Raw genomic sequence first — 27,130 nt, forward strand, 5'->3', positions numbered from 1 at the left:
GATGTCATGCCCTTGAGGACGAAGCTATCTAAGAACAGAAAGTGTAGGACTCCATGGGAGCAAGGTGGGCCATCTCCGTCCCAGAGAGCTTTGCGGGCCTAAGGGATAGCAGGACAAGAAAGCAATAGCAGCTTTATGTACGTCTCTGAAGGTCGTTCTTGTTTTCAACAGTGAATCATCCATTTGCACAAAACACAGCTGTGTTCGCTGAAAGTGGAACACAGGAATGACTATGAGAATAATGGAACAGCATTCCAGGGATGTCACACAGATGGTACCGGTCCAGAAGCACAACTCGGGGTATTAAGTTTAATGATAGCTGACCAAGTTGGGAAGTGGGCTTCATGATGGGTTATTTTATTTTACTGAGGTTTAATAAAATATTAACTAACACCACGAGATCCAAATACATGATTCAGTATAAAAAAAAAATGCACCCAAACACACAGATGGAAGAGGGAAACTCTATCCTTCCCTTAATACACGGTTAGGTGGTAAGGAGTCCAGGTTAAAAACACCTTTTATTATTTATCTCCTGTTCCAATGTTCCACCACGATTTTACCAATGCACAAGAAACTCATTAGTAGTTAATACAGAAATTCTTGCTTTAGGAAAAACAAGGCAGGTGGATCTGAGGAACGGGATCTGGGAAGCGGGAGTCAAAGGGCCAAACATCTAACTCTTTAAATATTAATAACCAGATTCGGGTGAAAACAGAACATACTGCAGGTTCGGCAGTTACATTTAACACACTTTCAGTACACAGTTCCCTCCTGCAATGCGAATTGAATGAATCATAGTAAACAACTTCCACACCAACAATTCCGGTATGTGGAAATACCAGTCACCCGACTTTAACGGTAATAGTGTAAACATAGGCCAGCAGCTACAGAGCACAGGGTTACAGCTCAGTTCTGCCATCCTCAGTCAGGAGAGGACACAGCTCTGCTTTGGTTCAGAACACCAGCAAGCTAGTAAACATCAGCATGCGTGTGATTCTTTACCTGCCCAAAAACAAATGAGGGTCACCCAGGCAGATGCACTGCACACCAGTCTGCCACCTGTGGGACATGTGATTCGATAATGTTTAAAACAGAACCCCATCAGAGAGGTGGAGGAGTTGCTCTGCCTGCTCCTAATTGCACGTCCAGGGCCCTGGCTGTGTTCAGGTCACTCCAGTTGTGCTGAGTCTGGCACGTTTTGAATGACGGTGACATGGTGAGATGGGATGACATCCCAGTGACACCCACAAGATCCACAGTCTCTCGGTTTGGTCGGAACTCAAGGGGCAGCAAGATCCAGGTGGCAGGGGCTGGCTGACAGGAAGCTACTTCTAGAGCATCCTTGCCCTGTCATCCAATTAAAATCCAGCCTGGAGGCAGCTGCTAGCATCAGTTTGTCTACAGATATGCAGACCATCTTCTCTACTGACGAGGGTCAGGAAGCTTTGGGTGGGGAAGAGGGTCGGCAGGGTCCCCTTGGGGTCAGTCGGCCAGTTTGAGCACGTAGTTCACAGGAAAGGATCCAGAGCGTGACTTGTCACCTTCGATGTGCCCGACCTGAGAAAGGAAAATGGGTGAGACGTAACGGAGCAAGAAGCCGCTCATGCCGGGATGCTGACGGCGTAGCTGGGATGCGATGCCGAGCGAGAGGCCGCACCGTAAATGGGATGACCAGTTGGGGTAGCCAGGCAGTCACTCACCCACCAGTGCGGATCATCTGCAGCCGTCACCACTATGACCTCGTCTTTGTAGAAGGCCAGGTTGTCTGCAGAGACGGCCCGGCAGTCCACCAGCGCCTGGACACGCCTCAGCCTGGGCTTCTGTTGGGACACCTGCGTGGAGAGCCTGTGGTCACCAAACCGCTCTGTGTGAACAGAGCCCCCCCGTACCTCGGCCTTGCCCTGACCATGGCATTCCTCCGTGAGCGTAGCACAGGCCCCCCCGTAGGTGAGCTGCCGCCCAGAGGGCTGCAGTATTGCTCATCAGGGATGCCACCACAGGTGGGTGAGGCCACAGGGCACTTCCCCTGCCCGCCGCTGCTGGTCCGCCGGTACGAGGTGGTCTTCCCCGAGCTGCAGGCGAGGAGACAGGAGGCGACGCGGTGAATTTGTGCAGTTTGCCTGGGCTGAAACTTGAAACTGCAACTGGCAGAATGGCCACAAGAGGTCGACAGAGGAAAGGCTGAGTCTGCTAGAGAGTGCATGCTCAGACCTGCACAGAATGTGGATGAATAACCAGAGCAGGTGTGGTGGTTTGTTATGTATCCACCAGGCACACATCCAAGAAAGGCTACACCCAGCCTTCAGAAGCCCCCCCCGCCAAACTACCATGGCTGTTAAACCCATAAGGGGCCTGTTTAAAGGCCCGACTCGCTCAGGGGACATTAGAGTTCTGTTTCATACCTACATGGAGCAAAGGATCCACCGTTCTTGGCCCCCAGGAAGGGCTTACTTTACAGAGGGACAGAGATTCCTCAACAGCACAATCTGCTGGGGGGGGGGGGGGTCCCAGCAGAAAGACCCATACCTGATAGGTCCCAGGTGATTTAGCGGTGAGCTGAGGGGGGGCTTGCTGTCGGCACCCCCCAAGCTTGGAATGTCCCAGCACACAGTCTGCCGCTGCAGGTGTGCCGCGTGCCCAGGCTGCAACGGGGAGGGGGGGCTGTGCCGATAGGAGCAGGGGTTCGAGGAGTGGCGTACCAGGGCACTGCCATCCTGGGAGCAGGGATAGATCTGTGGCTCTGATCGCCCTGGGGGGGGGGACACTGATGTAAGGCCACATTGGAGTGAAGGGGGAAAAGACTTCAAACACCCAGCCTGCTCCGCCACAGAATCACACACCTCTCTGGATAGCCTTGGCGGGCAGAGGTGGCGGCACGACACCAGAGGGGGCACTGTTGGTGGGAGGGTTGCGGTAGAGAAAGTCCACATTCTCGTACGTCTTGTTGGAGATGCTGCTGCCCAAGCACCAGGAGGTTGGGGAGGGGGAGGGGGAGGGGGAGGAGGAGCTGGGATGCAGGGAGCCACGGGTGGAGCGGGGCGAGACCTGTGGTCAGGGGAGCATTCAGAGGGGAGTTAAAGGAGATGTGGTGGGGGAGAGCTGGGGGCACAGAGGCAGGGGGTGGGGGTCACACCTTGTCGTCCAGGTCATCCTCGCTGTCGCACAGCAGCTCCGGCGCCTCCCACAGATACTCCACATGAATCTGCGAGTTGAACTTTCCGCTTTGCGCCAGTTCCAGCTATGGTGGGAAATGGCAGAAAGGAATGCAAGCCGGCGGGAGTTTAAAGGCAGCCAAGACGACAGCCGGCAGCCACACTCACCAGCTCGACACACTGAGCATGCTGTAACCTCCTGGCAATGTCCAGCGCCGTCTCTCCGCCTTGGTTCACTGGACCAATGAAAGCATGACCTTTAACCCTCAGGGCTTGCAGGTGAGAATGGCAGAAGTGGTTGGGCAGTACACACTAGGTGGGCAGTACGCACCTGTGTGCAACACGGCCTTGCCCTTCAGCAGCAGCTTGACGCACTCTGGCTTGTTGTGCAGGGCACTGTAGTGTAGGGCCGTGTTCCCCTCTGACGTCTTCTTCTCCAGGCAGCTGCTGTGGAGCCATTTGTGGACAGGTAGCATCAGAGCTCAGTGGTGGTGACACCACGGCACAGGGTTATGACATCAGAGCTGAGTGGCGGTGACACCACAGCACAGGGTTATGACACCACAGCACAGGGTTATGACATCAGAGCTGAGTAGAGGTGACACCACAGCACAGGGTTATGACATCAGAGCTGAGCGGCAGTGACACCACAGCACATGGTTATGATATCAGAGCTGAGCGGCAGTGACACCACAGCACAGGGTTATGACATCAGAGCTGAGCGGCAGTGACACCACAGCACAGGGTTAAGCCGCAAGCTCACCTGTTCTGAGTAAGGAAGTCCACCAGGGCCAGGGAGCTCCTCTCTGCCTGGCGCACGGAGAGGTGAAGAGCAGTCTCAAGTAGATCCTGACGAGGAAGAAACACTTACAGATGCCCGCTCACATGTGGAGAAGGGTGCCTGGCTGTATTACCACGGCTCCTGTCCTTGTTTAAGGGTCCAGGGCAGGTTTCAATTTGCTTCGAGACACTGGTCCCAGTTTACGTTTCTGATCCTCGCTGAAATGCCTTTGATCTGACCACTGACAGAGATTCATGCCAGCAGGGACAGAGCCAGACGCTGAGCACCTGACCATGTGAGGCTGTGAACTCTTCCCTGGGGTTCAGGTCACACCCTGTGTTCAGTGTTGCAGGAATGTCCCCATTACCCACTACGCCTCAAGGCGGGAGAAGCTACTGTAATATCCTAGGCAGATGACGAAGGAAGTAATGGAGAGACCAGCTGAAGTTTGGAAGGGAACAGAGGATGAGGGGAGGTATGGTGTCTGAATGACGAGGCCAGATAGACCCCCCAGCCGGCAGCGATCGGCACCTCACCAGGCCCTCTGGGATGGGCGCTGGCTTGGCCAGGTCCTCGCCCTCAGCATACAGCTGCAGTAAGTCCAGGAGGTCTCGTGTCCTCACGGCATCATACACGCGGTGCGGGCTGTCGTCCTCCTTCCGCTGAACGTAGCGCCGCTCCACGTACTTAGCCATGATGTACTCCTTCTTGGCACTCCTGGGGGGAGGGGCGTGGAGATGATCAACTCCTGGCAGTGTTCATTTTGACAGCATATTTTGATTTACTTTTAGTCTTAGTCTTAATCTTGACAGAAATGCAATTTAGTTTTAGTCATTTGATTTTTTTTTTGTTTTAGTCTAGTTTTAATCAACAACAATTACAGGATATTTAATCGACTAAAACAAATGCAGATTGGTCTATTCATCTACTCCAGGATTCTGAAGGAATATTTATGCATGTTCTGACCACCCAAGCTCTCTCCCTTCCTTCCCACATGTCCTTATGGTGTCTGGGGTGGCACCATCTGAGCTGGACTCCTAGTTCCTAGTTCTAGTGGAATGCGACTTACGAACTGTAACATTGGGGAGACGACCTTCAATCTGCCACCCTACACAGGCTGGCATGGAGAACTGACTCGATGGACTTTCGGTCTTGACCACAGATTACACCAGGCAGATGAACCAGGAAAAAAGCGACAGCTCGGGTTCAATTAGAAATGTGTGTTAGTTGCATAAAGGCCTCGGCCACTATCTGAGGACATGCGGTAAATCTGAAGCTGTTACTTTGGCATGGCATTAGGTTTGAACATTCGTTCTTTAAGGACGCAGACTTAACTGTTGTAGAGTTTATATTTTGAAATGTTGCACTAATTCTAAAATGGCTTTATATGAACTATTTATCATTAACTAAAATTTAAATATATCCAAAATCTGACGCATCTTCATTCATATTATTATAAAAAAAAAAACAAACTGAAGTATCCTCTTTCAAAAAGTAAATAAGTATCAGACTAGTGAAAACCAACTGGACACTTATTTCAGCACCTAGTTCAGTCCATGACAGTGAACTTTTCAAATACATTAAAACAAAAATCAACTATCTGTTTCTTCTGGAGCCGACACCTTATCGTGGTGGAGAGGTTTGCATGTTCCAATGATCCCAGGAGCTAAGTTGCCTGGGGCTTTATGCCCCTGGTAGGTTCACCCAAGGCAAACAGATCCTGGGTGAGGAACCAGACGAAGTGCGGCTCGCAAGACCCCTAATGATGAGAAAAATATTGGATCCTCGATTTCCCCTGCCCGGATGTGGGTCACCACCCCCCCCCCCCCGGAGCCAGGCCTGGGGGTGGGGCCCCATCAACACTGTTTATGGTGGGGATGGGGCGCTGCTGACCTCAACTCTGGATATTTTGGGTCGGTGAAGGGGGGGGGATCCTCGACGACCTCCTCTATCCCACCAACACCTCTTCCAATGAGGAAGCAAAGTTTGGGGACTTAGGGGTTGGACTCCCCTATCTCTGGGGCAGAGGTCGCTGAAGTGGTTAATAAGCTCCTCAGTGGCCAGACCCTGGGGGTGGATGAGATCCGCCCGGAATTCTTCAAGGCTCTGGATGTTGCAGGGCTGTCCTGGTTGACACACATCTGCAGCATCGCGTGGACATCGGGGGCAGTGACTTTGAACTGGCAGACCGGGGTGGTGGTCCCCCTCTTTAAGAAGGGGGACCGGAGGGTGTGCTCCAACTATAGGGGGATCACACTCCTCAGCCTCCCTGGTAAGGTCTATTCGGGGGTTCTATTCGGAGGAGGGTCCGCTGGATTGTCGAACCTCAGATTCAGGAGGAGCAGTGTGGTTTTCGCCCTGGCTGTGGAACAGTGGACCAGCTCTATATTCTCCGCAGGGTTTTGGAGGGCTCATGGGAGTTTGCCCAAGCAGTCTACATGCGTTTTGTGGACTTGGAGAAGGCATTCGACCGTGTCCCTTGGGGAGTCCTTTGGGGGGTGCTCCGGGAGTATGGGGTGCCGGGCTTCCTTTTAAGGGCTGTTCGGTCGCTGTATGACCGGTGCCATAGTTTGGTCCGCATGGGCGGCAATAAGTCGGACTCATTTCCGGTGAGGGTTGGACTCTGTCAGGGCTACCGATTCTGTTCATAGTTTCTATGGACAGAATTTCTATGTGCAGCCAGGGCATTGAGGGTGTCCGGTTTGGTGACCTCGGGATTAAGTCTCTGCTTTTTGCAGATGCTGCATCGGGCCGTCATGGTGAAGAAAGAGCTGAGCCAAAAGGCAAAGCTCTCGATTTACCAATCGATCTACGTTCCTACCCTCACCTATGGTCACGAGCTGTGGGTAGTGACCAAAAGAACGAGATTGTGAATACAAGCGAAATTAGTTTCCTCTGCAGGGTGGCTGGGCTCTGCCTTAGAGATAGGGTAAGGAGCTCGGTCATTCGGGAGAGACTCAGAGTAGAGCCGCTGCTCCTCCACATTGAGAGGAGCCAGATGAGGTGGCTTGGGCATCTGATTAGGATGCCTCCTGGACGCCTCCCTGGTGAGGTGTTCCGGGCATGTCCCACTGGGAGAAGGCCCCGGGGAAGACCCAGGACACGCTGGAGGGACTGTCTCTCAGCTGGCCTGGGAACGCCTCGGGATTCCCCCGAAGGAGCTGGATGAAGTGGCCAGGGAGAGGGAAGTCTGGGTTTCCCTGCTTAGATTGCTGCCCCTGTGACCCGACCTCAGATCAAGCGGAAGATAATGGATGGATGGATGTTTCTATTCATTTTATTGTGTTTCAAGCTCGTGGTGGCTTTCCCTATCATTACAGCCCCACACGGCCATGTGCTGATTCTTGTTTTCTTCCTCAACAAATGTGAAATTTGTCCTTATGTCAGAACATTGTTTCCTACCTGATATGGCATAGACTAGGCTTCTGTCCATCCAGAGAGGACTCAGCGATGTGCAGTATTTTGATGGTATTTTCAAAAGCAACCACGCTATGGCAGTATTGTTAAATCTTGGTCTTCTCACCAATCACAAGCGCCGTGCTCCTTATGTGACAGTCAAGCTCACCAATCAGAAGTGGCCCGAGGCGACGGAGTACACGCCCACAAACAGAAAATACGTGAAACCCGAAGAAAACCTTGCATTCGCGGTGCGGAAAAAACATTGATTACCCTATTGAGCTATAAGTGAATTGCCTTCCTATTTCATGGTCCGAGATTGTTTCAGAAAGGTCCTATCATCAATAGAACCGGCGAGCTCCTTTTAAACACCAGTTGCAACATTCTTCAGTGTATCATACCTTTGGTTTTTGTTAATAAGCAATAGCATTAGTATACCGCTAACCCATCAAAACAACGAGACAGTCAGTAATTCTCACAGCAGCGGAGTCGGTGACCTCCAAAAAAGCCGTGAAACTCACAATACAGTCGTGTTTATGTAATATGTTTTTTGTGCTTATTAAATTTAAGTGTTTTCAACACAACAGTAATAAAATAAAAGTCTTGCTTTAACATAAATACTAAAAGAATAGATCGCTTTAATCGCTATTACTGTTGGGTATGGGCACGCGGTCTTATTTAGAAAACATACAAAAAGAAACGCATATAATGTTTAATCATTCGTTTTGTATTTGTCCAAGTAACAAAGCAAAGGAATGATAAGCTGCTTCAGTCGAAAACTGCATTTTACTCATTTAAAATAAAATGCAGGGTTGGCAACTTTGGTCAGCTGCATGGAGTGAGGTTTTCTGTTCTCTATTCTGCACACGCATTTACATGTATGTAAGTTTTATTACTTTGTAAATAGTCTGCAGGGTTTGCAAACTGCCATAACGTTTTTGATGCAGCTAATTTCTTGCATGAGAGTCTGAAAGAGTTTGCAACCATGAACACGAACATTTTTTGTTTCACCTGAATTGATTTGTATAGAAAATAAGTGTTTGCCGTGGAATGTGAGTGTTTCATTGGCGTGTAACGGTGAATGTCATGTAAACTGTTGGCTTCCCTGTCTGTGCTGCTGCTAGTACTAAACCAATAGTGGCTGTTAATAAAGATAGTAACTTCCATTTAGAAAGAGCTGTCACCTCCTTTATTAAAATGACTCGTACTCGCCACAAAACGTTTATGTGCACCCTGTAGGTGGGTCTGCTGCATCAAACACATTCCGCACCCTCTAGGGTTGTGGCATGACACAGAACAAACAAGGTGGTAGTATAGTTTTATGTATGCAGAATTGTTCTTACCGCTGTGCTTGATTTAATTTTGCCTGGTAGTCGTTTGAAATATATGGCCACCTTAAATACTTCTCCTGACTGGATCGGCTGCTGACATGTCTTTCCGGCTTTTTATTTGTTGACGAAAATGTCAGAACATTTTGTCATAGTTTTGGCATCATAAATTATTACCGTCTCGTTTTCATCAATCTCTGTTGTTGAATAAACTCGCATCATAGTTTTCGTCAATGAAAGTAACACATGGGACGACTCACATGTCACTCCCAGGGAAGGGTTTGACGGCATCGCTGGGCAGGCCGGCCTCCATGATGTCATTGAACCTGGAGTTGCCAATGCTCACGGCCAGCTGGGGGAGGGGAGGTTAAGGTGTGGAGCTTAGGACAGTGTGACCAGGGCCAGCACACGTGCAGAGGGGCAGAGCGGCAGAGCAGAAACGGGACCCCGGTCTGACTCACCAGGAGCTCAGATGTGCTCAGCATGTCCAGGGTCAACGACTGTATCCGAGAATAGTGCACACCCAGCTCCCGGTGGATGCCAGAACATTCTATACAAGTGAGAATGCCCAAGTTCATGGACAGCCAGGTGGGATCTAGTGTACAGAGACAAGTGAAGGTTAGGGGAGTGGAGGAGTGGTGCGACTGCACACCGGACTCCGGAAGGAGCTGCTCCTTGCACGTCCCGTCACCCCCACCACCCTCACCTGGGGCCCCACAGTCACAGCAGGTCTCGTTGCCAGGCAGGTTGGGCAGGCCAGCGATGACGCAGCGAGCCAGCTCCTGCAGCCCGCTGTCCTGGAAGGACGTCTGGTCCCCACCCAGGGCGGCGTTCAGGGCCTCCTCCTTGCTGTTCTGCAGCACAGACACCCATCTGGGGGACATGGGAGGGTGGGGGGGGTCAATACCAGGGGCGGGGCCAAAAGGGTCAGCCCCTCCTTTCCCTGTGCTCTCTCTCACATGGGCTGCTAGGCTGAAATGCAGGTTCACTCATTATGGAGGGTGGTGATGATAAAGACCACGACCACACAAATAGTCATACAAACACTCCGACAGTCTCCCTGCCTTCAACCTGATCCCAGATCAGCATGGAGCGGCGCCCCCCCCCCAGCTGATTTGTGTACACTTCCTGCCAGCGAAGCAGCAGAGGCTCTAGTTTTACACTCCCGTCCTATTCCTCCTCCTGCTCCCTTTCTGATGGAAAGAACTCCTGAGCGTCGAGACGTTTTAATGCAGCCCCTGTTAATAATTTGCTAATAATTCTAAGGTTTAATTGCAGTTACAGTACGATTTATTTTAAATGGTATGTTTTCCCAGAAATGAGCCGACTGAACAATTAAGTCTGTGGCCTCTGCCCAGCTGTGCCAGGGGGGTGGGGTCAGCGGGCACACAGCAGACAGCTGTGCCAGGGGGGTGGGGTCAGCGGGCACACAGCAGACAGCTGTGCCAGGGGGGTGGGGTCAGCCGGCACACAGCAGACAGCTGTTACTTACATGACACACTCCCTCTCATCCTCAGCCTGGAAATGGTAGGTGCGATTGTCTGGGGACAGAAAGGGTGTGTGAGACAGAAGAGAAACACGGACACAGACACACACACAGCACTATGCCCCCTCATAACGGTAAGACACAGGATATGGAGTTTAATAGTCAGATAAATATGAAGTCAAGTTTCACGTGTCACTGCTGAAGGATGGATGGTCAGAAAAAGTCAGGGCAAACATACGTGTGATCAGGTCAAAGGTCTTCGTGTCATCGGGGTTGGGTCGGACTTGACAGGTGAGCAGGTTGAGCTTGGCTGGGGGCCTGTTAATCTGAGGGTGGGGTGCAGACAGACAGGGGTGAGTGACAGAGCAGGCGGGCAGGTGAGTGAGTGCGGGGAGGGGGGGCACTTATGTGAGGGGGGGCAGGCAGGTACACTCAGGTGAACTCTGACCGTGCTGTGAGAGATGGTGAGGCAGCCATATTTGACCCCACACTTCCTCCTCTGCCACACTTTGCGGATCCTGTGGACAGAGATTAAACAGCATGAAGCGAAGCTGGAGCAACGTCTTTAGCAGAGTGCTGGGCCTCTACGGGAGGGAACCCGTGGTGTTTCTCGGTTACCAAAGCCCACTATGCTGCTCACACATCGGCCTCCAGTGCACACTCGTCCCAAACAGACACATTCCCAGCAATATCACTCCCTTCCCGACGCTCTCAGGACCCGTCCAAGTTCTGCTGATGAGGAACAGATGTGCGACGGCACAAAACCCAGCCTTCCTGTACTCCCTCCTGCCAGAAAGCACAGCAAACCAGAGACGGATCCCAAGTCTATCCCCGGCTCTCAGACTCTCAGGCTCACAACACCAGCTGCTGGCACAGCAGTGAAGGAGCTGAGAAGTAAGAGCGCCCCCTGTGGGCACCGCTGGGGAATACCCCACCCTCACCCGTCGCTCTTCTTCAGCAGGAAGCCGGACTTCTCAGTGCCATACTTCTTGTTGCCCTGTGGCTGGTGTATGCTGTATCCATTTCCTGAATTCTTCCTGTTGAGGTTGTCCTGTGGATCAAAGACACAGGCACTTAATGGAGGACCTGAGGGCTGAAGGTTCGGGCCCCTTGCTGGAGGCCACACCCCGGTTGAGCTCACCTCTTTGCCGTCCACCTGCAGCAGCGACCTGAGAGAGCCCCGCAGATGTGAGAGCCGCCGCAGGTCCTCATCCTGGTCCTGCCGAACCTGGGGCGAGGCAGAGGAGGCATGACGGTGCCCATTACCGATTCAGCAACTGTCTGTTGACATCCATACTGCATGCCCCTCCCCTCCCCTCCCCTCCCCTCCCTTGCCCATTGTCACATTTAAATATTGAGAATTAAAAAATGCCTCCAAGCTGCCTGATTTAGGCTTATGTGTAGAATTTAAAATTAGAATTTAGAATCTGGTGATCAGTAATTATTGTTGACACACCACACCACAGCACACTGTGCACAACAATCAAATGTGTCCTCTGCATTTAACCCATATGTGACATCGTGACATAGCAGGAGGCAGCTAATTCAGTGTCCGGGGAGCAGTGCTTGGGGTCAATACCTTGCTTAGGGTACCTCAGTGGCACCTTGCTGGTCAGAGACTTGAACCAACAATCTTTCAATTACAAGTGCGCCTCCCTAACCATTAAGCCACCACTGCCCCAATAAAAGGAGCTTTTGTAAACATGGGCATACGAGTCAAAGCCCACTCATATCTCGGAGCGGGAGGACCCCACCAAGGTTCCTGCTTACTACTGCCAGCACTTATGGCGGCATCTGTGGGGGGGGCCTACTGATCCCAGCAGTGGCACAAAACCGGTTCTGCAAGTCCATGATTCTGGTTTTCATGGGCAAGTCGACTACCTGGTTACTCTGGAAATGGATCGTTGGGGCTTGTCACTGTCAGTCTCTCTGGGCTGCATTCTGGGTGTGTATTTCGGGGGGAGGGCTGACAGTTTTAAAATAGAAGGGTGGAAGGTGAGCCTTAAATCAGTCACTCAGTGCTCAGACTCCTCTCAAAAGTCTCCAATACTAATGTCTGGCCGGAAGGAGAGGAGCTTGGGGTACACAGCACTTGGGATCTACCTACCAAGCTGACAGACCCCAAGAGGCTGCTGAACCCTATCCAACTTATCTCCTGATTACTTCTGATTGCACTGCTGATCAAACGAGTTACAATTAAATACAGGTTTGTGCACCTCTGTGTGGGATTATGCATATCATCCAGCTGTTGCAAAACTCAGAACCACTGGAAGCTCAATGGGTTCTCAGGAAAGGAGAGATTAACGATCGTGGGATATCGGTCACCACCGATCAAGAAAAAGCCATGCCAGGCCTTAGGTGAAGACAAACAGGACAGACAGGCAGATGGAGGCAGACGGAAAGGCCAGGGGGTAGACAAGCGGACAGAGTGACGCTCATCATTACCGTGTGCACCGAGGAAGCCAGCTTCTCCACAAAAGGACAGAGGTGCTCTGCAGCTTTCAGTCCATCCTGGAAGAAGCTGAGGAGAGACACAGACCACGACTCAAGTGCTGGAGCCCCAGGTGACACAGGCAGGTATACAGAGGGACCGGCTGACAGCGAGGGGTCCAAAAACACGGATAGGGGGAAAGACACAGCGCAAAAGAAGCGAGTCAAGAGCTAAAATAATCGTATCCCCATCAAGAGTAACTTCTCCAAAAACTAATCAACTGTAAAAACAAAAAAGGTCTGTTTCCAGCTGAGGGCGGCTCAGGTTTCAAGAGTCAAAGCCGTTAAGGTTCCAGGATCTGGGGAAAGTTCCAAGCAAACTGGGAGAGAGGGGAAACTTACCTGAGCTGGGCCTGGAAGTACTTGATGAGGCTCTGCAGAAGATCTGGACCTTGTCGGATCTTGAGCTCCTGGGTCTTGAGCAAGTACTGAAAATTTCAAGAGGCAGCGAGTCATCGAGCCAAGCCACAGCTGGAGGACAGGGTAGCTGGGATTTTGCAATATCGTGCTCACATGAGGCTCTTTGAAATGGAGTCCAAATGTAAAGCAGACCTACTTTCCTGGTAGTTCTGCTGCAGAGCCTTTCAGGCCATAGGTACACTGTGAGGTAGTATTACACGGTTAACAAAATAAGGTCACCAAGAAATGTACTTCAAAGCACTTTCCACATCTTTCCAAAAGGAATGGAAGCTCTTAGATATCAGGCCCAGCTATGAGTAGTGATGCTATGTAGAAGGAATGGTTTGGGCTCTCAGTTCACACACATGCAGCACCACAGTGGGATTATTCAGACAAAACTGCTAATGTGCAGTTGCACTGACACCTTGATGTTTCTGTAATCTTCTGAAAGCTCTCTTTTGTTCTCCTGTCAAGGTGGCACCCGGAACTACAAGTTCCACTAAAATCAGGAGATAACAGGAGAGGTATGGACTGGAAAGATGCTTCACCCAAGTAGCCAGAAGTTAACTTCCTCGCCCCACTGTTATACAGCTAGACGGTGTCCCCCTCACTCTCGTACAGCTGGTCTCTCTCTCGCCTCATTCTCACACAGCCGGAAGGTCTCTCTCTCGCCTCACACTCACACAGCCGGAAGGTCTCTCTCTCGCCTCACACTCACACAGCCGGAAGGTCTCTCTCGCCTCATTCTCACACAGCCAGAAGGTCTCCCTCCCGCCTCATTCTCACACAGCCAAAAAGTCTCCCTCTCATATTGATCCTTTACAGCTGGAAGGTTTCCCTCTCACCTCACACATGTGCAGTTGGAAAGTCCTCCTTTCTCTTTCCATGTCCTCAGCCATGTCACTCCCCTGCTGTCGGTGCTTCTCCCGTTCTTTCTCCAGCTTCACTCTAAGAGAAAGAAACAGAAAATTAGGAGGGGAGGTGGAGTGGATGGGGTGAAGGTAGACAGAAAAAGAAGGGTTGGAAAATTAACACATTGGCAGTACTCTGTATTTTCAGGAAGACGCAATTACAACCAGTTATTTTGGTAGAAGCTTTACGTTTCTTGAATTATCTGGATTACTGCATTATTAGCTCTTAAAACAGGACCTGATCTTCAATTGAGTCATAATGAATAAGGACAGCCTTATTTAACAAATACACACAGCACAGTACTCTGAAAAGAGAAAAAATCAAGGTCACTTAATTGGGTAATTGGAGTCACATGTTGGAGTCTGGATATTTTGGTTACCTGTTCTTCACAACAGAATTTTGTTCAACTGCAGTATGGCCTGATCAAGAGAGATTCCAGTCAACCTCAGAAGAAGAGACACTGAAGCTCATAAGAGTGGAAAAGGGTTACAAAAAGATTTCAGAAAACTTGGTCCTACGTCAATCCATAGTCCAGCAGTCCTTTTAGAAATAGACGAAATTGAGTGCCATTACCACTCTCTAGGCATGACGTCATACAAAGATCAGTGTGAGGGCCCAAGGAAACAAGTGACAAAGAACCCTAGAGTGACCTCAAAATGCTGATATATATATTATGCGTCAAGTCTACACAGAGCCGTCACCGTTGTGTGCATTTATACTTCTGCACTGGTGTGTCTGTTGCCCTGCAATTACACCACCAAAATACTATATGGCTGAATGCTGAAGGTTTCACTAAAACCTTTTACTTTGTTACAGGCAACAAAACTTAGCTAGTTTTACAATATTAATGACTAATCCCTTTCAAGATGATCTAGCATTTAAAAATCAGTTTAAAGTTTACTGCCACTGCACTGCAGGAGCTCCGCATGTGCTCTCTGAGGCAATTATAATCATTTTCATCATTGCTGTTTAAATCACTCATAGACAGGTTTGTGGGAAATTTATTTTAGACTTTTATAAATATCACAATATTTATCGCTAAAGAATCACACCGCAATACCTTACATTTTCCAATGTCGAGCAGCCCTGGCGTGAACAGCTGCGACCGAGTTTGTTTTAATAGCAAGAATGACTGCAACCGTGGCAAGAACAGCAGACTAGTAATGAGCTAAACACAACTTGTCCCACATTAAAATCCCCCCAGCTGGAAACAAACAACAAAACATTTGCGTAGGAGGAAGAGCGATGGTACCAAGGGGACCAATCATAGTTGTTACAGTCTACCTCAGCACAATGTGTAGTTGCATATCTGGGGAGGCGTGCATCAGGCTATGGGGGTAGGGTATACAGCTACGCCATAACTACAGCAGAGATTCTACAAAAAGGTATACATCAATCTTGAGGAACTGATGGGTTCGTGAGTCTACCAAAAGCAAAACAGAACAATTTTGATGTTCATGGGAAGTTACATCAAAGGAAATCACTGTCCTTCAAAACAAACAAACAAACAATGTTGTCCATCTGAGAAAACAGACAAGATAAAAAGTTGAACTTTTTGCTTTTTAGCAAATGTACCCTGTGTTGTGTTTGAAGAAAACAAAACAGTGCATAGCAACAGCAAAGGCTCATGCCCAGTGTGAAGCCCGGTGACAGTGTCACAGTGTGGGGCTGCTGTGCTGGTTTAGGGTCTGGGAGCTGCAATCAGTGAGGAACCAATGAAAGCTGCTTCAGGATATTCCACAGCAGAATGTCAGACCGTCTGGGTTCCAGAACTGAGAAGAAGTCGGGTTATGCAATGATCCCAAAAACAGCAGAAAAGTGAACAAGAGTGTAGCTCAAACAGAATAAATTCCCTATGTGAGAACAACTGAACTCAGTCCCATTGAATCACTGTGGCTGATCTGAAGCAGGGCCTTCAAGTGAGACATTGCAGAAATATACAGGAACCAAAGCATTTTGTGTAAAGGAATGGGCAAAGTGCCTAAGCAGTGCACAGGTCTGATCAGCCACTGCAGACAGTGTTCGGCTGTGGTTAATGCCAATGAAGGAGGTCTGATCAGCCACTGCAGACAGTGTTCGGCTGTGTTTAATGCCAATGAAGGAGGTCTGATCAGTCACTGCAGACAGTGTTCGGCTGTGTTTAATGCCAATGAAGGAGGTCCCATTACTTACCACGTACCTCTTCCCATGTGTTAAGGTAAGCCAGTGCAAAAGGCTGTGTGTTGGACTTTTACTTAATATTATTACATGAAGATTAGACCATATTTCAGCCATTCCAGCCCTCCAAAGGATTCACACACTTTGCAGGCTTATCATGGGGGGCCAGCATTTGTCATTTGCGGTTGTTGTTGTGTAGTTTGGCAGAAGCTCTGTATTCTGGCAGCATGACTGTATATCTAGACTTAGGCGTGAACAGCATGGGAAACGTACAGTTTGACTTCATAGTCTTTCCAGGTTTTCTCAATCTGCTTCTTCAGTTCCTGGGAACAGGGAGGGGATGAGGAAGATCATGTCAGAAACCTGCTTCTGCCAAAGCAGCCCACACAGCAGGCAGGCCTAGTCTTCCTCACACCCTGCCGGCACCGACCTGTCTCCCATCTCTCAGCTCACTCTTCAGGATGTTCTCCAGGGGAAAGGATATGATGCTGTTCAGGTTCTGCACCTATGAGGATCCACAAAGGCACAGAGAACCGCCTGGGTCAGACCCACAGCTCCAGCAGATTGGTCATTATCCAGAGCTGACCTTCCATTCTGCACAAGTGACCACCCATCTGTACAGCTGGGCTCCTTCTGACAGCCGTGATGTAAAGGGACATGATTCACATCAAACACACGGACAGCTTCAGGTCAAACAAGCACAGCATCAGCTTCACAGCCTGGTTAAATAGTGCAGCAGAAATGGAGCAAGTGTGTCAGGACATTTCAGGTGGCCAGAGTTGGGGCTTCCCTCCTGTTGTTTACCCCCCAGGCTTGCCCATGCTACCCCCCTATCCAGCCAGGCTCTAGCCGGTGCTGCCAGTCAGGTTTGGGTGTGTGAGAGGGTTAACTGGTTTTGCTGGTTTACAGCCAGTTTGCAACCACCCCCCACAGGCTAGGTAATCGTCATGGACATCCACAGCAAACCAAACTCCATGATCCTGAGAGAACGATAATTATCTGGGTGAATCTCAATCCAGGTTATGGTTTGTCAGTTTCTAAACTAATTTAGTTATCATGGAACCGAACTGCCTCGGTCACCGTTACTGTGACCTGCTGCATAAAATACCTAGCATTATATGTTTGTTAAACCTACAGAATATAGCGCAAGGTGAAAAACAGCAAACCAATGTGAGGTGTGGCTCACTGCCAGTGACAGAGTTCAAATGGCTGAGAGAACAGAGATCTGAATGTCTTGTAAACACACATGCTCCCTCTTCTAGGCCTCACATCCCCAGTGAAAAGTTGATTAAAGACCCAGCAGGCAGGCAGGCTGCGGGGGCTGGCAGGCCCATCCCTTCAAGCATGGAGGTCTGGAATTAATTAATGTTCCCTTTGAGAAACCCCCACCTCAACTGCAGCTGTTGCCCTGACCCAGATGGGCCAGTGCCCAGCTGAACTGGGCTTAGTTCCTCTAATGCTCTCCCCACCCAAGCCCATATCCTGGGGCCGTTACCGAACAGGCCCATTGTCTGTGTGCAAAGATGTTGGTCCAGGAAATGAGAGAAAGCACAAATGCTCCCACCTAAGGAATTGGGACAGCCCTGGACGGATGTTGTTGGATGGATGATGACAGCATTAGGTGGACATGGTCATATAGGAGTGTGCAGAAAGACACTCTTAACAGCAAGTGATAATGAAGGTATCACCGTGCAGCATGTAGACGCCTCAATTCCCATCAGCAATCTCACACAAGGAGTGAGTGCTAGTGTGCAAATCCTACCCAGCTCATCCCCTTATAGCCACCCCTGACTGCTTCTCTCACCAGGTTCTTGAAGAGTGCGGCCACTTCACGGGTGAAGACGGCCAGGTTGAGGAAGCCGGTGGACACCTCATTGTTGTCCTGGGACAGGTGGCTGTTCCCCAGGTTCTCCAGGACCTCGATGTACTGCTCCTTGCTCTCCACGTACGCTGGACCAAACACAAACATACACTCAGGGCCTGTAAGGGCCAGTGGCTCAAGAGACCAAACACACGAGATGAAGATGTTCCAGGCCTTTTCCGTGTCTTCCTGGGCCTTTAAACCCAGCTGAACCAGGGCCTGCCAGGCAAGATGCGAGGAGATGCAGGCAAGATTTGAATAGCCACCAGCCCAGAAACAAACAGTTACCAGCGAGTAAACAGACTAAAAGGAGCAGCCAAGGACACCTGGACCTCATTATCACACATATATTATACATACACACAGTATATATATGTACATGTGTGTGTACTTTAGATAAGAAATAACAATGCGGCTAGTGACACATCACGGCAGAGCCATCATGTAGCCGCTACCAGGAAACGAGCAGGGCCCCCTAGCCTTTACCGTAATCCCTCACAGCTGACCACAAGACTACCCCCCTCCCCCAGAGCAAAGGCGGCCCCCTGACTCAGAGCGTTTAAAAAAACACCACAAATGGGAAACAGGCGGGCCTGGAGGGGGCACCTCTGCATGAAGGAAGCAGAGCAGAAACTCTGCGTGACGACTCACTGCAGCCAGCAGCTGCACAGGCAGAAGGTGAAGCAGTAGGGCTCACTGCGACGCAGCCAAAGCCAGAGGCTACAGAGGACTAGCCATGCAACTGCTAGGCAATATTAAAGAGTCTGGAAGACGCAGAGCCAGAGCGATACAAAGCCAAAGGAAAAGACTCTGCTGCAACTGAAAACCGATGGTGGTTGTTATAATTATTATACAAACATGTACCCAAGTCTCCTAAGAGCGCTGTAATCAACTCTGAACTGGGTCAGCGCAACAGGCCACCCAAAAGCCTCTCATCAAGGGGCTCTTCCTGTCCCACTTCACCTGTTGTGTTTCCCTCTGGCTCCCTTCTCATAGCACCCAGGCAGTGTGGGGCAGTGTAACGAGTGCCGTAATGCGCTTCCAGCTACCACTTGGGCAAACATTACACGAACAGCACCTCAGGGCTCCTTATCACGCACTACACTGATGACACCAGCCGACCCATCTGCCGGAGGATTGTGGGCCGTGGGGACAATCAGGAAGCATGCGCAATCAGGAAGAGTGAAGATGATGCAGACATAGGCACCACAAAGCCCCTCCTAGTACAAGAACTCTGCTTCTTGTTCACCCATCATGCTGGAATGGATATGGGAAGAGGAACTGGTTAACGCTTACCCTACACAATCTAACCATCAACACAATAGTTACCATGTGGGCTAGACCCAACAGATCACTGGAAGGTCAGCTATCCCACAGCCAGATGACATCATACACACATGTTGTCTTTATCAGCAGTGCACAGGAATGTCTATTTAACAGTGACACTAGAATATAAATGAAGAATAGCCGTTTAATCCACTTACTCATGCCAGAGTTGTGCAAGGCTTTCACCATCTTCTTCATCCTTAGTAGAGCATTTTGATCCATCTCTAAGGACTACAAAAGAGAAAAGCAGAAGCCAATAAGAGTCTGTCTCCTGGACCACATGGCCACTTTGCACAACTGCACAGAAAACATAACTGGTGATTCAGTGATTTCAAAATCCCCAGGTTTTGGATCCAACCCAAAATGCCTCCGGTTGGCATTTTGCCTCGGGGGGGGGGGGGGGGGATCTTTCACATTCATCCTAAAACGTCATAAACATAGATGCCAAGTGCTTGGACAGACAACAGAGCTCAATTATGTTTACAAGCAAAACGGCAGTAAAATATTTATCTGGATCGCAAGGCCTGACTGCACCAGTTTTGGTGGGATCCTCAGAACCGGTTTGGCTCCATCGGGCTGTTCCCAGGCTGAGTGCGCTGGGCGTGCTCGTGACGCGCCTCAGAATGCCGACTCCAGCTGTGGAACTGGGCCCAACAAGTATAAATGCCAGAGAAGCAGTTATGGACCCACACACAGCACAGGCAGACGTGCTGGTGAGCAAAGAGACAATCATCTATTGTGACAAGTTGCACGTGTCAGAATTGTCATGAGAATCGCGTTACAGAACTACATTTAAGTACATTTAAGCAAACAATTTCATCCAAAGTGACGTACAAGTGAGGCAAATAGCACATTACAACATAAGTACCGTAACAGAGTTGACTAGACATAAGTGTGGCTAGGCTGAGCTTCTAGTACTTGTTCAGTTACAATTAAACTGCTTAAGACTAGGCATGTACAATAATCAGCAGGGCTTCAGATGATGAGCGTAAATATTTGTCCAGACGCCAGCTTTTCAGCTCACAATTTGATAAGCAGATCGTATTCTTATGGCGTATCCTTATGTTTATTAAATTCGGTTAGCGGAGTTAACTAAATGCTACCGTTTTGGTAAATCATGGAAGCGATAAGCACTGAAGTGGGGGGTGGGGTGGGCACAACTTAATCATTTAAATACAAAAGGTATTTATTGGGGGATGAAAGTTTATTTATTGGGAAATACAGAGTGTGCAGCAAGTTCTGCTTTGTGTGGAAATGGTTTGTATTTGCAATATCTGACATGGACAAATCTACTGTCATTTGCAAATTTGGCAAAGATATCATTTATACAACAGGTGGCAACACAACCAAACTCATTTATTTATGGCTAGTGATTGTTGTACACTGGGTTCAGAAGTGCACAGTCATTGACCGAAGCATTCCTATTGGAAACTTCTGAAATTAGAAGTATTAAAAAAATTTAAGAACTTTTGATACGATTAGTTTCTTTTATACGCAAGTTCTATTCTAACCGAAAATATCTTGACATGACATTTTGGCCATATGGTCCACCCCTTGGCAGATTTTCTGCTCCTTTCAGGGTTAATGCCATGCAGAGCATCATTCCATATGCCCTTCTTAGACACTTATTAGCCATTAGCAAATTTTCCAGCAGAAGTACTACACCACAGATCATCTGGAGCCCAGTCACACAGCCTGCTTTATGAAGCCTCTGGTCTTGTGCCATGGAAACGAGAGCTGAGTACATCTGGAGTACTGGGGCTGTCTGTGAAGGCTTCACTGTCTCTATACAGTCTGACTCCTCAAGGTCCACTGAAGACTCTGGAATCTCTTCCCACACAACACCTTACACATGGAACAAGAAGATTCCTAATGGGGCAGAGGGGTTCCAGGATCTGCACTGGGAAACAACAAGCTAGGCTACATGGTGTAGCTGGTGGCAAGGTGCACCTTCCCATCTGATGTGCAGGAAAAGCTACACGAGATGCAACAGGCAGGTGGAATGCCACACTCACACAGTGCTGCACACCTGTTCATGGACTTGTTGAACCGTATCTAGACCAAAGCTCAGAACCAGACCCTGAGATCTATCACCTACATAAATAGAACCAATTTACATGGAGAAATTCCGCAAGTGAAATTCCAGCAATCACAGCAACAAGCGGTGCTCTGAAAACAAACAGCTTTCTATAGCAGCCACTGAAGAGGACAGGTTATGCTTAAGAAGCAAGGCTGAAAATGAACCTCAGACTTAAAGGTATGCCTGATGGTTCAGATCCTGGGTGACCACTGTTCAGCCAATGCTGCTGCACTCTTGGCCCTGAATCCGAACCTGAAGGTGTTAATACCCAGTTTAAAAGATGGGTAGAATAGTTAGCCATTACCCCTGCTGTAACCTTAAAGGGAGGGGGGGGGGGGGGGGGGTGATCCACCGAAATGAGAATGGTTCATGGTGGCAAGTAGATCACTGTAGAATTTCTTCAATAAAGAACAAGCAACAAATGCTGATCATGCCATCCTGCACAGTGCCTTGATTAGACATGAACAGCCCCCAGTATCCAAGAACAAGGCAACAGCACAAGGTTACAACCAGAAAGAAAGAAAAATGCTACACAGGCAGACGTGCTGCTGCCAGCAGCTCCACGCAGCAGCGGGTGGCCCCCAGCCACGTAGAAATCATAAACATCAACGAGAACTGTGAATGAGCCACGTCAGCCGACACCCCCATCTTCCTACAATCCCTGTAGTATCTCACACACTCATTCATTCCCACTTATTAATCTTATCATCTGCACAGACGATCCATTCGCACATGCACACACAAAAAGCAGTACAAAAAGCTATATATGAACCACCATTTTTTAACACACAGAAAGTCACAAGCGAATAGACTAGCAAACAATTCACACAAATAAGATTTCAGATTCCCACAATTCCTAAATACATATAATGAAATGAAACTGTGCTGAGATCCATCAGATCGTAAAGACCACTTCCATGACGATGCCTTGGAAGAAACAAAACAACAGGTTCCAGGATCTGACAGTAGATAACATCTCCTTGACAACCTTATACAAGACAGAAGTCGAGAAAGTAAACAATAGGTTCCAGAATATAACAAGAAACCAGTTCCTTGATGACAACCATACTAGATCTGGGAGGTCAAACTTCGTAAAATTCAAATAAAAAAAAAACTGCATAATCAGTGGCAAAAATCCATGTTCAAAGATTTATGCAGGCTCCTATTAGTCATGTCACATATACTTCCACATTTTTGTTTTGCTTAATGGTCCTTGTCACTTTATGTAGAATAAGGGATCTGCCACCAGGGGCAGACTTTCACAAATTTATGCAGCTAGCCAGATTGCACAAAACTAGTCAGCAAATTAGTGAAATAATGTGAGAATCTCAAAAAGAACACGACAATATAGTAAACTGAAAAGAAAAGTCTGGAAATTGCATTTCACTTGATAAATGGACATATTCAACAACATTAATGTAGATGTAGCCTAAACTGAAAGCAGCATGTTACTGCATGATGCTGAAATTTTATGATCATACACTACAAACCATCTCCTTGCCTATACCATACAGAAGTCTAGAAAATAAACAACAAGTTCTATGATCTTACTACAGACAGACAATCTACTTGACAACACTATGGGATGGAAGCCTGGAGGGACAACAAGAGATCCTAGAATCTCACAACAAAACACCATCTCTTTGATGACGCTATGCTAGGGCTGCCACTAACGACTATTTTCCTATAGATTAATCTACCGACTATTTTATCTATTAATATATTGTCTATTAAATCAACTTGACCATTCGTTTTTTTTGACAAACTGTATACTGTAGAAACTGGAAGAAAAAGTCGAACTATTTCTCGCAAGTGACGACGCACGTCCACCTTGATTATTAACCAGCAACCAATATAACTTCTTAAGATGTCTCCTGCCACATCAATAAACACCAGGCCCTTAAAGGGACCGCACTCACTCAGCACACACCCTGTAACAACCATGAGGCTCGATTTATAAAATGACGAAATCATAACAAATCTTTTGTAAATATGGCTTTCATTTTTATTTCAGTTCACGAATTAACTTTTACTTAGTGTTCGTTTTCATTTCAGTTTTAGTTTATGATAACACCACTAGTCCCAACGTGCTTAACGACTAAACACCTTAACATTTTCACAAACACTTATTCAATGAAGATTCTAATGTAGCAGGCAGACAATTTTATGGTTTTAATAATGAGTGTATTTAGCAGCTACAAGGACAAAAGATATTTAAAAGCTCTCCTTTCAAATGGTAATTTAATAAACATGAATAGACAGCAGTTAGAGTGGTCTGGGGGGGGTAATTCAGCACCCAGGGAGCAGTGCTTGGTGGTGGCGCCTTGTTGGTCGGTGATTCGAACCTGCAATCTTTCAATTACAAGTGCGCTTCCCTAACCATTAAGCCTCCACTGCCCACAATATATTAGATATATTCAGAGACATATACAGTCACCCCACTGCGACTATGCAGAAATTCAAATAAACAGACAGAAAGAACAATCCAAAACTTAAATATTTGGCTGACTCTCTCATTCTGGGATAGTGGAGATTGCTCACACGCAGTCCGTAGAAGAAATATTAACGGGGGTGTGAAATGAAGTGGTACAAATTGGGAACAGCCATAAAATGTAACGTTGTTGATGTGTGGTATACACCAGGTACAAATCGGCCGATGACGCAATCGTGAGTTTTAAGTTACCCAAGTTTCAAGTTCACCCTTACTGCAGCAGCAAGCGTTTGAATCAATAAAATACATTTACAAACGTCATTAAAAGGTGTGTTTGTTATTGAACGTTTTTTTTTTATAAATTTAGCTTGACAGTATAGCCGACATATTTTATTATGGTTTAACCAATATTTTTCATTACATTTATAAAATACATTTAGCTTGAGGGCGAAAAGTTTTATTGATTATCTAAAGACAGATTTTTTTTGAAAGATCCTTTTTCCTCCTGATTAGTTTTGTTCTGACAGGAGATGTACAGTTTTCTTTTTTATTGGATTTATTTTGTTGTAAAAACGGAAACAGACATACTTCCATTAAAAATGTTTCAAGTCTCAAACACAATGAAGCGTTTGTTTAACCAAACAGCCCTTCTGTTTTCATTCCTCTAAGAGTCATATAGTAACAGTAGCAGCCGTAACAATAATAATAAAAATAAATTTGTAAAATACTGTACACTGAGATACCACGAAACCATGATATTTCGTGAGAAGATTATCATACCAAAGAAAATCTCATTCCATTGCAACCTTACACCATACAGGAGAGAAATCTAGAATGGGTTCAATGAATATGATATGGAGCTAAATGTACAAAGTAGATGTTGGCATCAATGACAACATTCCGCGAGGGCTAGGATGAAGCAGGAGCGTTCTAGAATAGTAGTGTCCTTCTCCAGGACAAGCCCAACATTTGGGATTACCGTGGTGCTTGATTTGGCCATATGAACAACAGGGGTATCAGCACAGGACTATGGAAATTGTGTCTGGCAGTATCGGTAGACACTGAGATCCTGCTTATGACTTTAAACTGCATGGGCTGCAGGGCAAGGTGTGGAGGGACGTTAATCAAAGTTGGCTCTAAAGCTTTTAAACTTTCTCATCCGAAGGGAAAGTCCCGGTGATTTTCAGGTGCCATAATGGACAAAGCAGAATATGGAAAAAAACATTGAATCGTGCCCAGTGCTGCCTGTTAGGCACAGCAGACATCTTAAATAATAATACACGTTTCGGTGTGTGTCTGGGATGTGGCTCTGCTGGCACAAAAAGGGCAAAGGAATACCAGATGTCTCTGAAATTACTTTTAAACTCCAGCGCAAACACCACCAATTAGACGGAAACCAATAAAGTGGGCAAATAAGCAACAGGTGCGTTCTTGTCTGCAACCAGGATTTAATCCTAGTGCAAACAGCTGATTTATAATTTAGCTGGTGAACAATGTTGCAGCTATATTGAACTTAACTGTCATGTCACTGAACTGCTTTTTAAACTTACTTGTCAAGTTCGTGCTTCGCTTTTTTCCAAAGTGAAAATAACATCTTTGTCACCAAGTTAATACATGCCAAACCCTTACTGCAAACGGTCTCAAAATAAAGAGAATTTCAGTCTCCAGTGCAACAAAAAATCTCAGCAGTCCTCCCTTCTTACAGGGCTACAAACGCATGGTATCAATTTACTGGAACGGGTCTGTAATTTGATAAGACCTCAAAAATGAGAGAACGGTTCAGTCCCCCACCCATTGCTGTTACTGAACTAACTATGATCACCGCTTTAGTATCCGTTTAAATATTGAACAGCAGACGAACTTACGATTGATTGAACTTCTCCCTAAGTGGCCACGAAGTTAACTTCCCATGACATACACACCTCATGCACTTTGTTAAACACCCTCAAGATCCCTGGCGTCCCCGTCGACAACTGATCGTCCCCAGACAGGTAAACAAGCCTCAGGTCTCACCAACCTCCTCCAACGTGTTCACTGTGCTCCGGCAGTCGCTCATCTTCCTCTGGAAGCTGGACGTGCCCGGTGAGGCCGTGTCCTCATTCGCTAGCGAGACGAACTCCGAAATACTGATCCGTTCTGGCATTTTGTTTCTGACCCGAAGAAACTACCAAGAGAAAGGGAGCAGCTCGAGCTGCAAACCCGCGCCGTCTGTGCGTAACCCGCGTCCCGCGAGCGAACCCGGAGCGAGCGAGCGCACGCAAGCCGACTGCGCTCCATTCGCTACCGCACGGGGGAGCAGCGCCGTCGTCACGTGAGTGCGCAGCGTGCGGTGGGGCTTCTCGTAAGTGCCGTGGGCACCTGGCCGTCCGCTCCTCATCCAGGGCATTCGAACATCGCTTTAAGGCAGCCTGGAAATGGTGATCGAGTTTATAAGGTTAGCATTTCTCTGTCTGCAGCACTGACGATAAAGTCAAGATACCAGCTCATTATTCAGCGTCTATTACTGAACTCAAATCTATGGATATTTTTGTACAGTATTTGATTTGTAGTTGAGAGAGTAAACCTCTCAAAGTCTGAATAAGTTTATTTGTACTTCTTGCATTCAAGATTAAACAGTGTTATCTTTACGCTACAAATAGCGAATCACGGACGGAGACTGCTAGCAGTGCTGTCATGGGGCTCTTGTGTCCTCACTGCAAAATCCTGAAGTTTCATTCAGACTCAATGGCAGCACCCACTGATGCCCACTGCCTCCCCACGGTTCCTGTGTGATCCTCAGCTTCAGTCACAGTTGCATGATGGTAGTAACCAAGGTAACAGGCTGGTAAAAGCAAGGCTGCTGTATTTAAGCAGGAAAATTTCAGATGTTCTCCAAAGCAACAGCTCCTACTTGATCACACACATCACACATTGACTTTCAACATGTGGGGCCAGACCGTGCAGAACACTGTGTTTTTGTTGGGATCCTGGGCCTGCAGGAGACCTGCTATGTCTGACAAGATTCTACAAACTCACAAAGGTCTGTTGTTGTCAACATTGTTTCTGGCCAATCAGAAAACCATACAGCGAAGCCGGCGGCTTCATTGAAGCCAGGTGTGAATGACGAAACACTTTGGGGGAGGGGGGGGGGGTCTTAAAAGTTAGTTTTGTCATCTATAGCACCATTGACAGGTGGGAGGCCAGGAGTAAATATGCAGTTATTGACGACACAATCGGCAAAGGGGCCACGCGATGCTGTACACAAACTAACTCTTTCTTTCTTTGAATGCATTGCATTGGCCCCCTTTATTGTTTGCTTGGCCCTTGGTGGCCCTCAGTGTAAACCACA

General features: G+C 47.9%; 1 protein-coding gene across 3 annotated transcripts; it reads right to left on the minus strand.

The window, feature by feature from the left end:
* Window positions 1-336: 336 nt before the first annotated feature.
* asap3 (ArfGAP with SH3 domain, ankyrin repeat and PH domain 3) lies at window positions 337-26,168 on the minus strand. Of its 3 annotated transcripts, XM_023842502.2 has the most exons (26): window positions 25,820-26,160; window positions 19,450-19,522; window positions 17,909-18,054; window positions 16,535-16,609; window positions 16,378-16,427; window positions 13,881-13,983; window positions 12,979-13,064; window positions 12,592-12,667; window positions 11,288-11,374; window positions 11,088-11,197; window positions 10,595-10,664; window positions 10,385-10,472; window positions 10,153-10,201; window positions 9,367-9,533; window positions 9,122-9,255; window positions 8,921-9,012; window positions 4,473-4,653; window positions 3,919-4,004; window positions 3,487-3,602; window positions 3,324-3,391; window positions 3,137-3,241; window positions 2,844-3,048; window positions 2,530-2,752; window positions 1,910-2,075; window positions 1,704-1,835; window positions 337-1,560 (listed from the first exon to the last, which is right to left on the minus strand). In XM_023842502.2, exons 1-26 carry the CDS (start codon window positions 25,943-25,945, stop codon window positions 1,486-1,488), a joined length of 2,889 nt encoding a protein of 962 aa, XP_023698270.1. In that variant the 5' UTR covers window positions 25,946-26,160; the 3' UTR covers window positions 337-1,485. The 3 variants fall into 3 exon arrangements, with proteins under 3 accessions (XP_023698270.1, XP_072555470.1, XP_072555469.1); XM_072699369.1 differs by having other exon boundaries at window positions 3,487-3,599; window positions 9,122-9,533; window positions 25,820-26,168; XM_072699368.1 differs by having other exon boundaries at window positions 9,122-9,533; window positions 25,820-26,165.
* Window positions 26,169-27,130: the final 962 nt, after the last annotated feature.

This window comes from Paramormyrops kingsleyae, chromosome 14 (genome assembly GCF_048594095.1).
Source record: "Paramormyrops kingsleyae isolate MSU_618 chromosome 14, PKINGS_0.4, whole genome shotgun sequence".
NCBI lineage: Eukaryota > Metazoa > Chordata > Actinopteri > Osteoglossiformes > Mormyridae > Paramormyrops > Paramormyrops kingsleyae.

Excerpts from the sequence above, each read along its gene's own strand:
- asap3 (XM_072699368.1), bottom strand. The coding sequence starts at position 25,945 with ATGCCAGAACGGATCAGTATTTCGGAGTTCGTCTCGCTAGCGAATGAG. Across the intron at positions 16,428-16,534 it reads AGCTGAGAGATGGGAGACAG|GAACTGAAGAAGCAGATTGA; the intron begins GTCGGTGCCGGC and ends CCCTGTTCCCAG. Across the intron at positions 3,242-3,323 it reads ATGCTCAGTGTGTCGAGCTG|CTGGAACTGGCGCAAAGCGG; the intron begins GTGAGTGTGGCT and ends TTCCCACCATAG.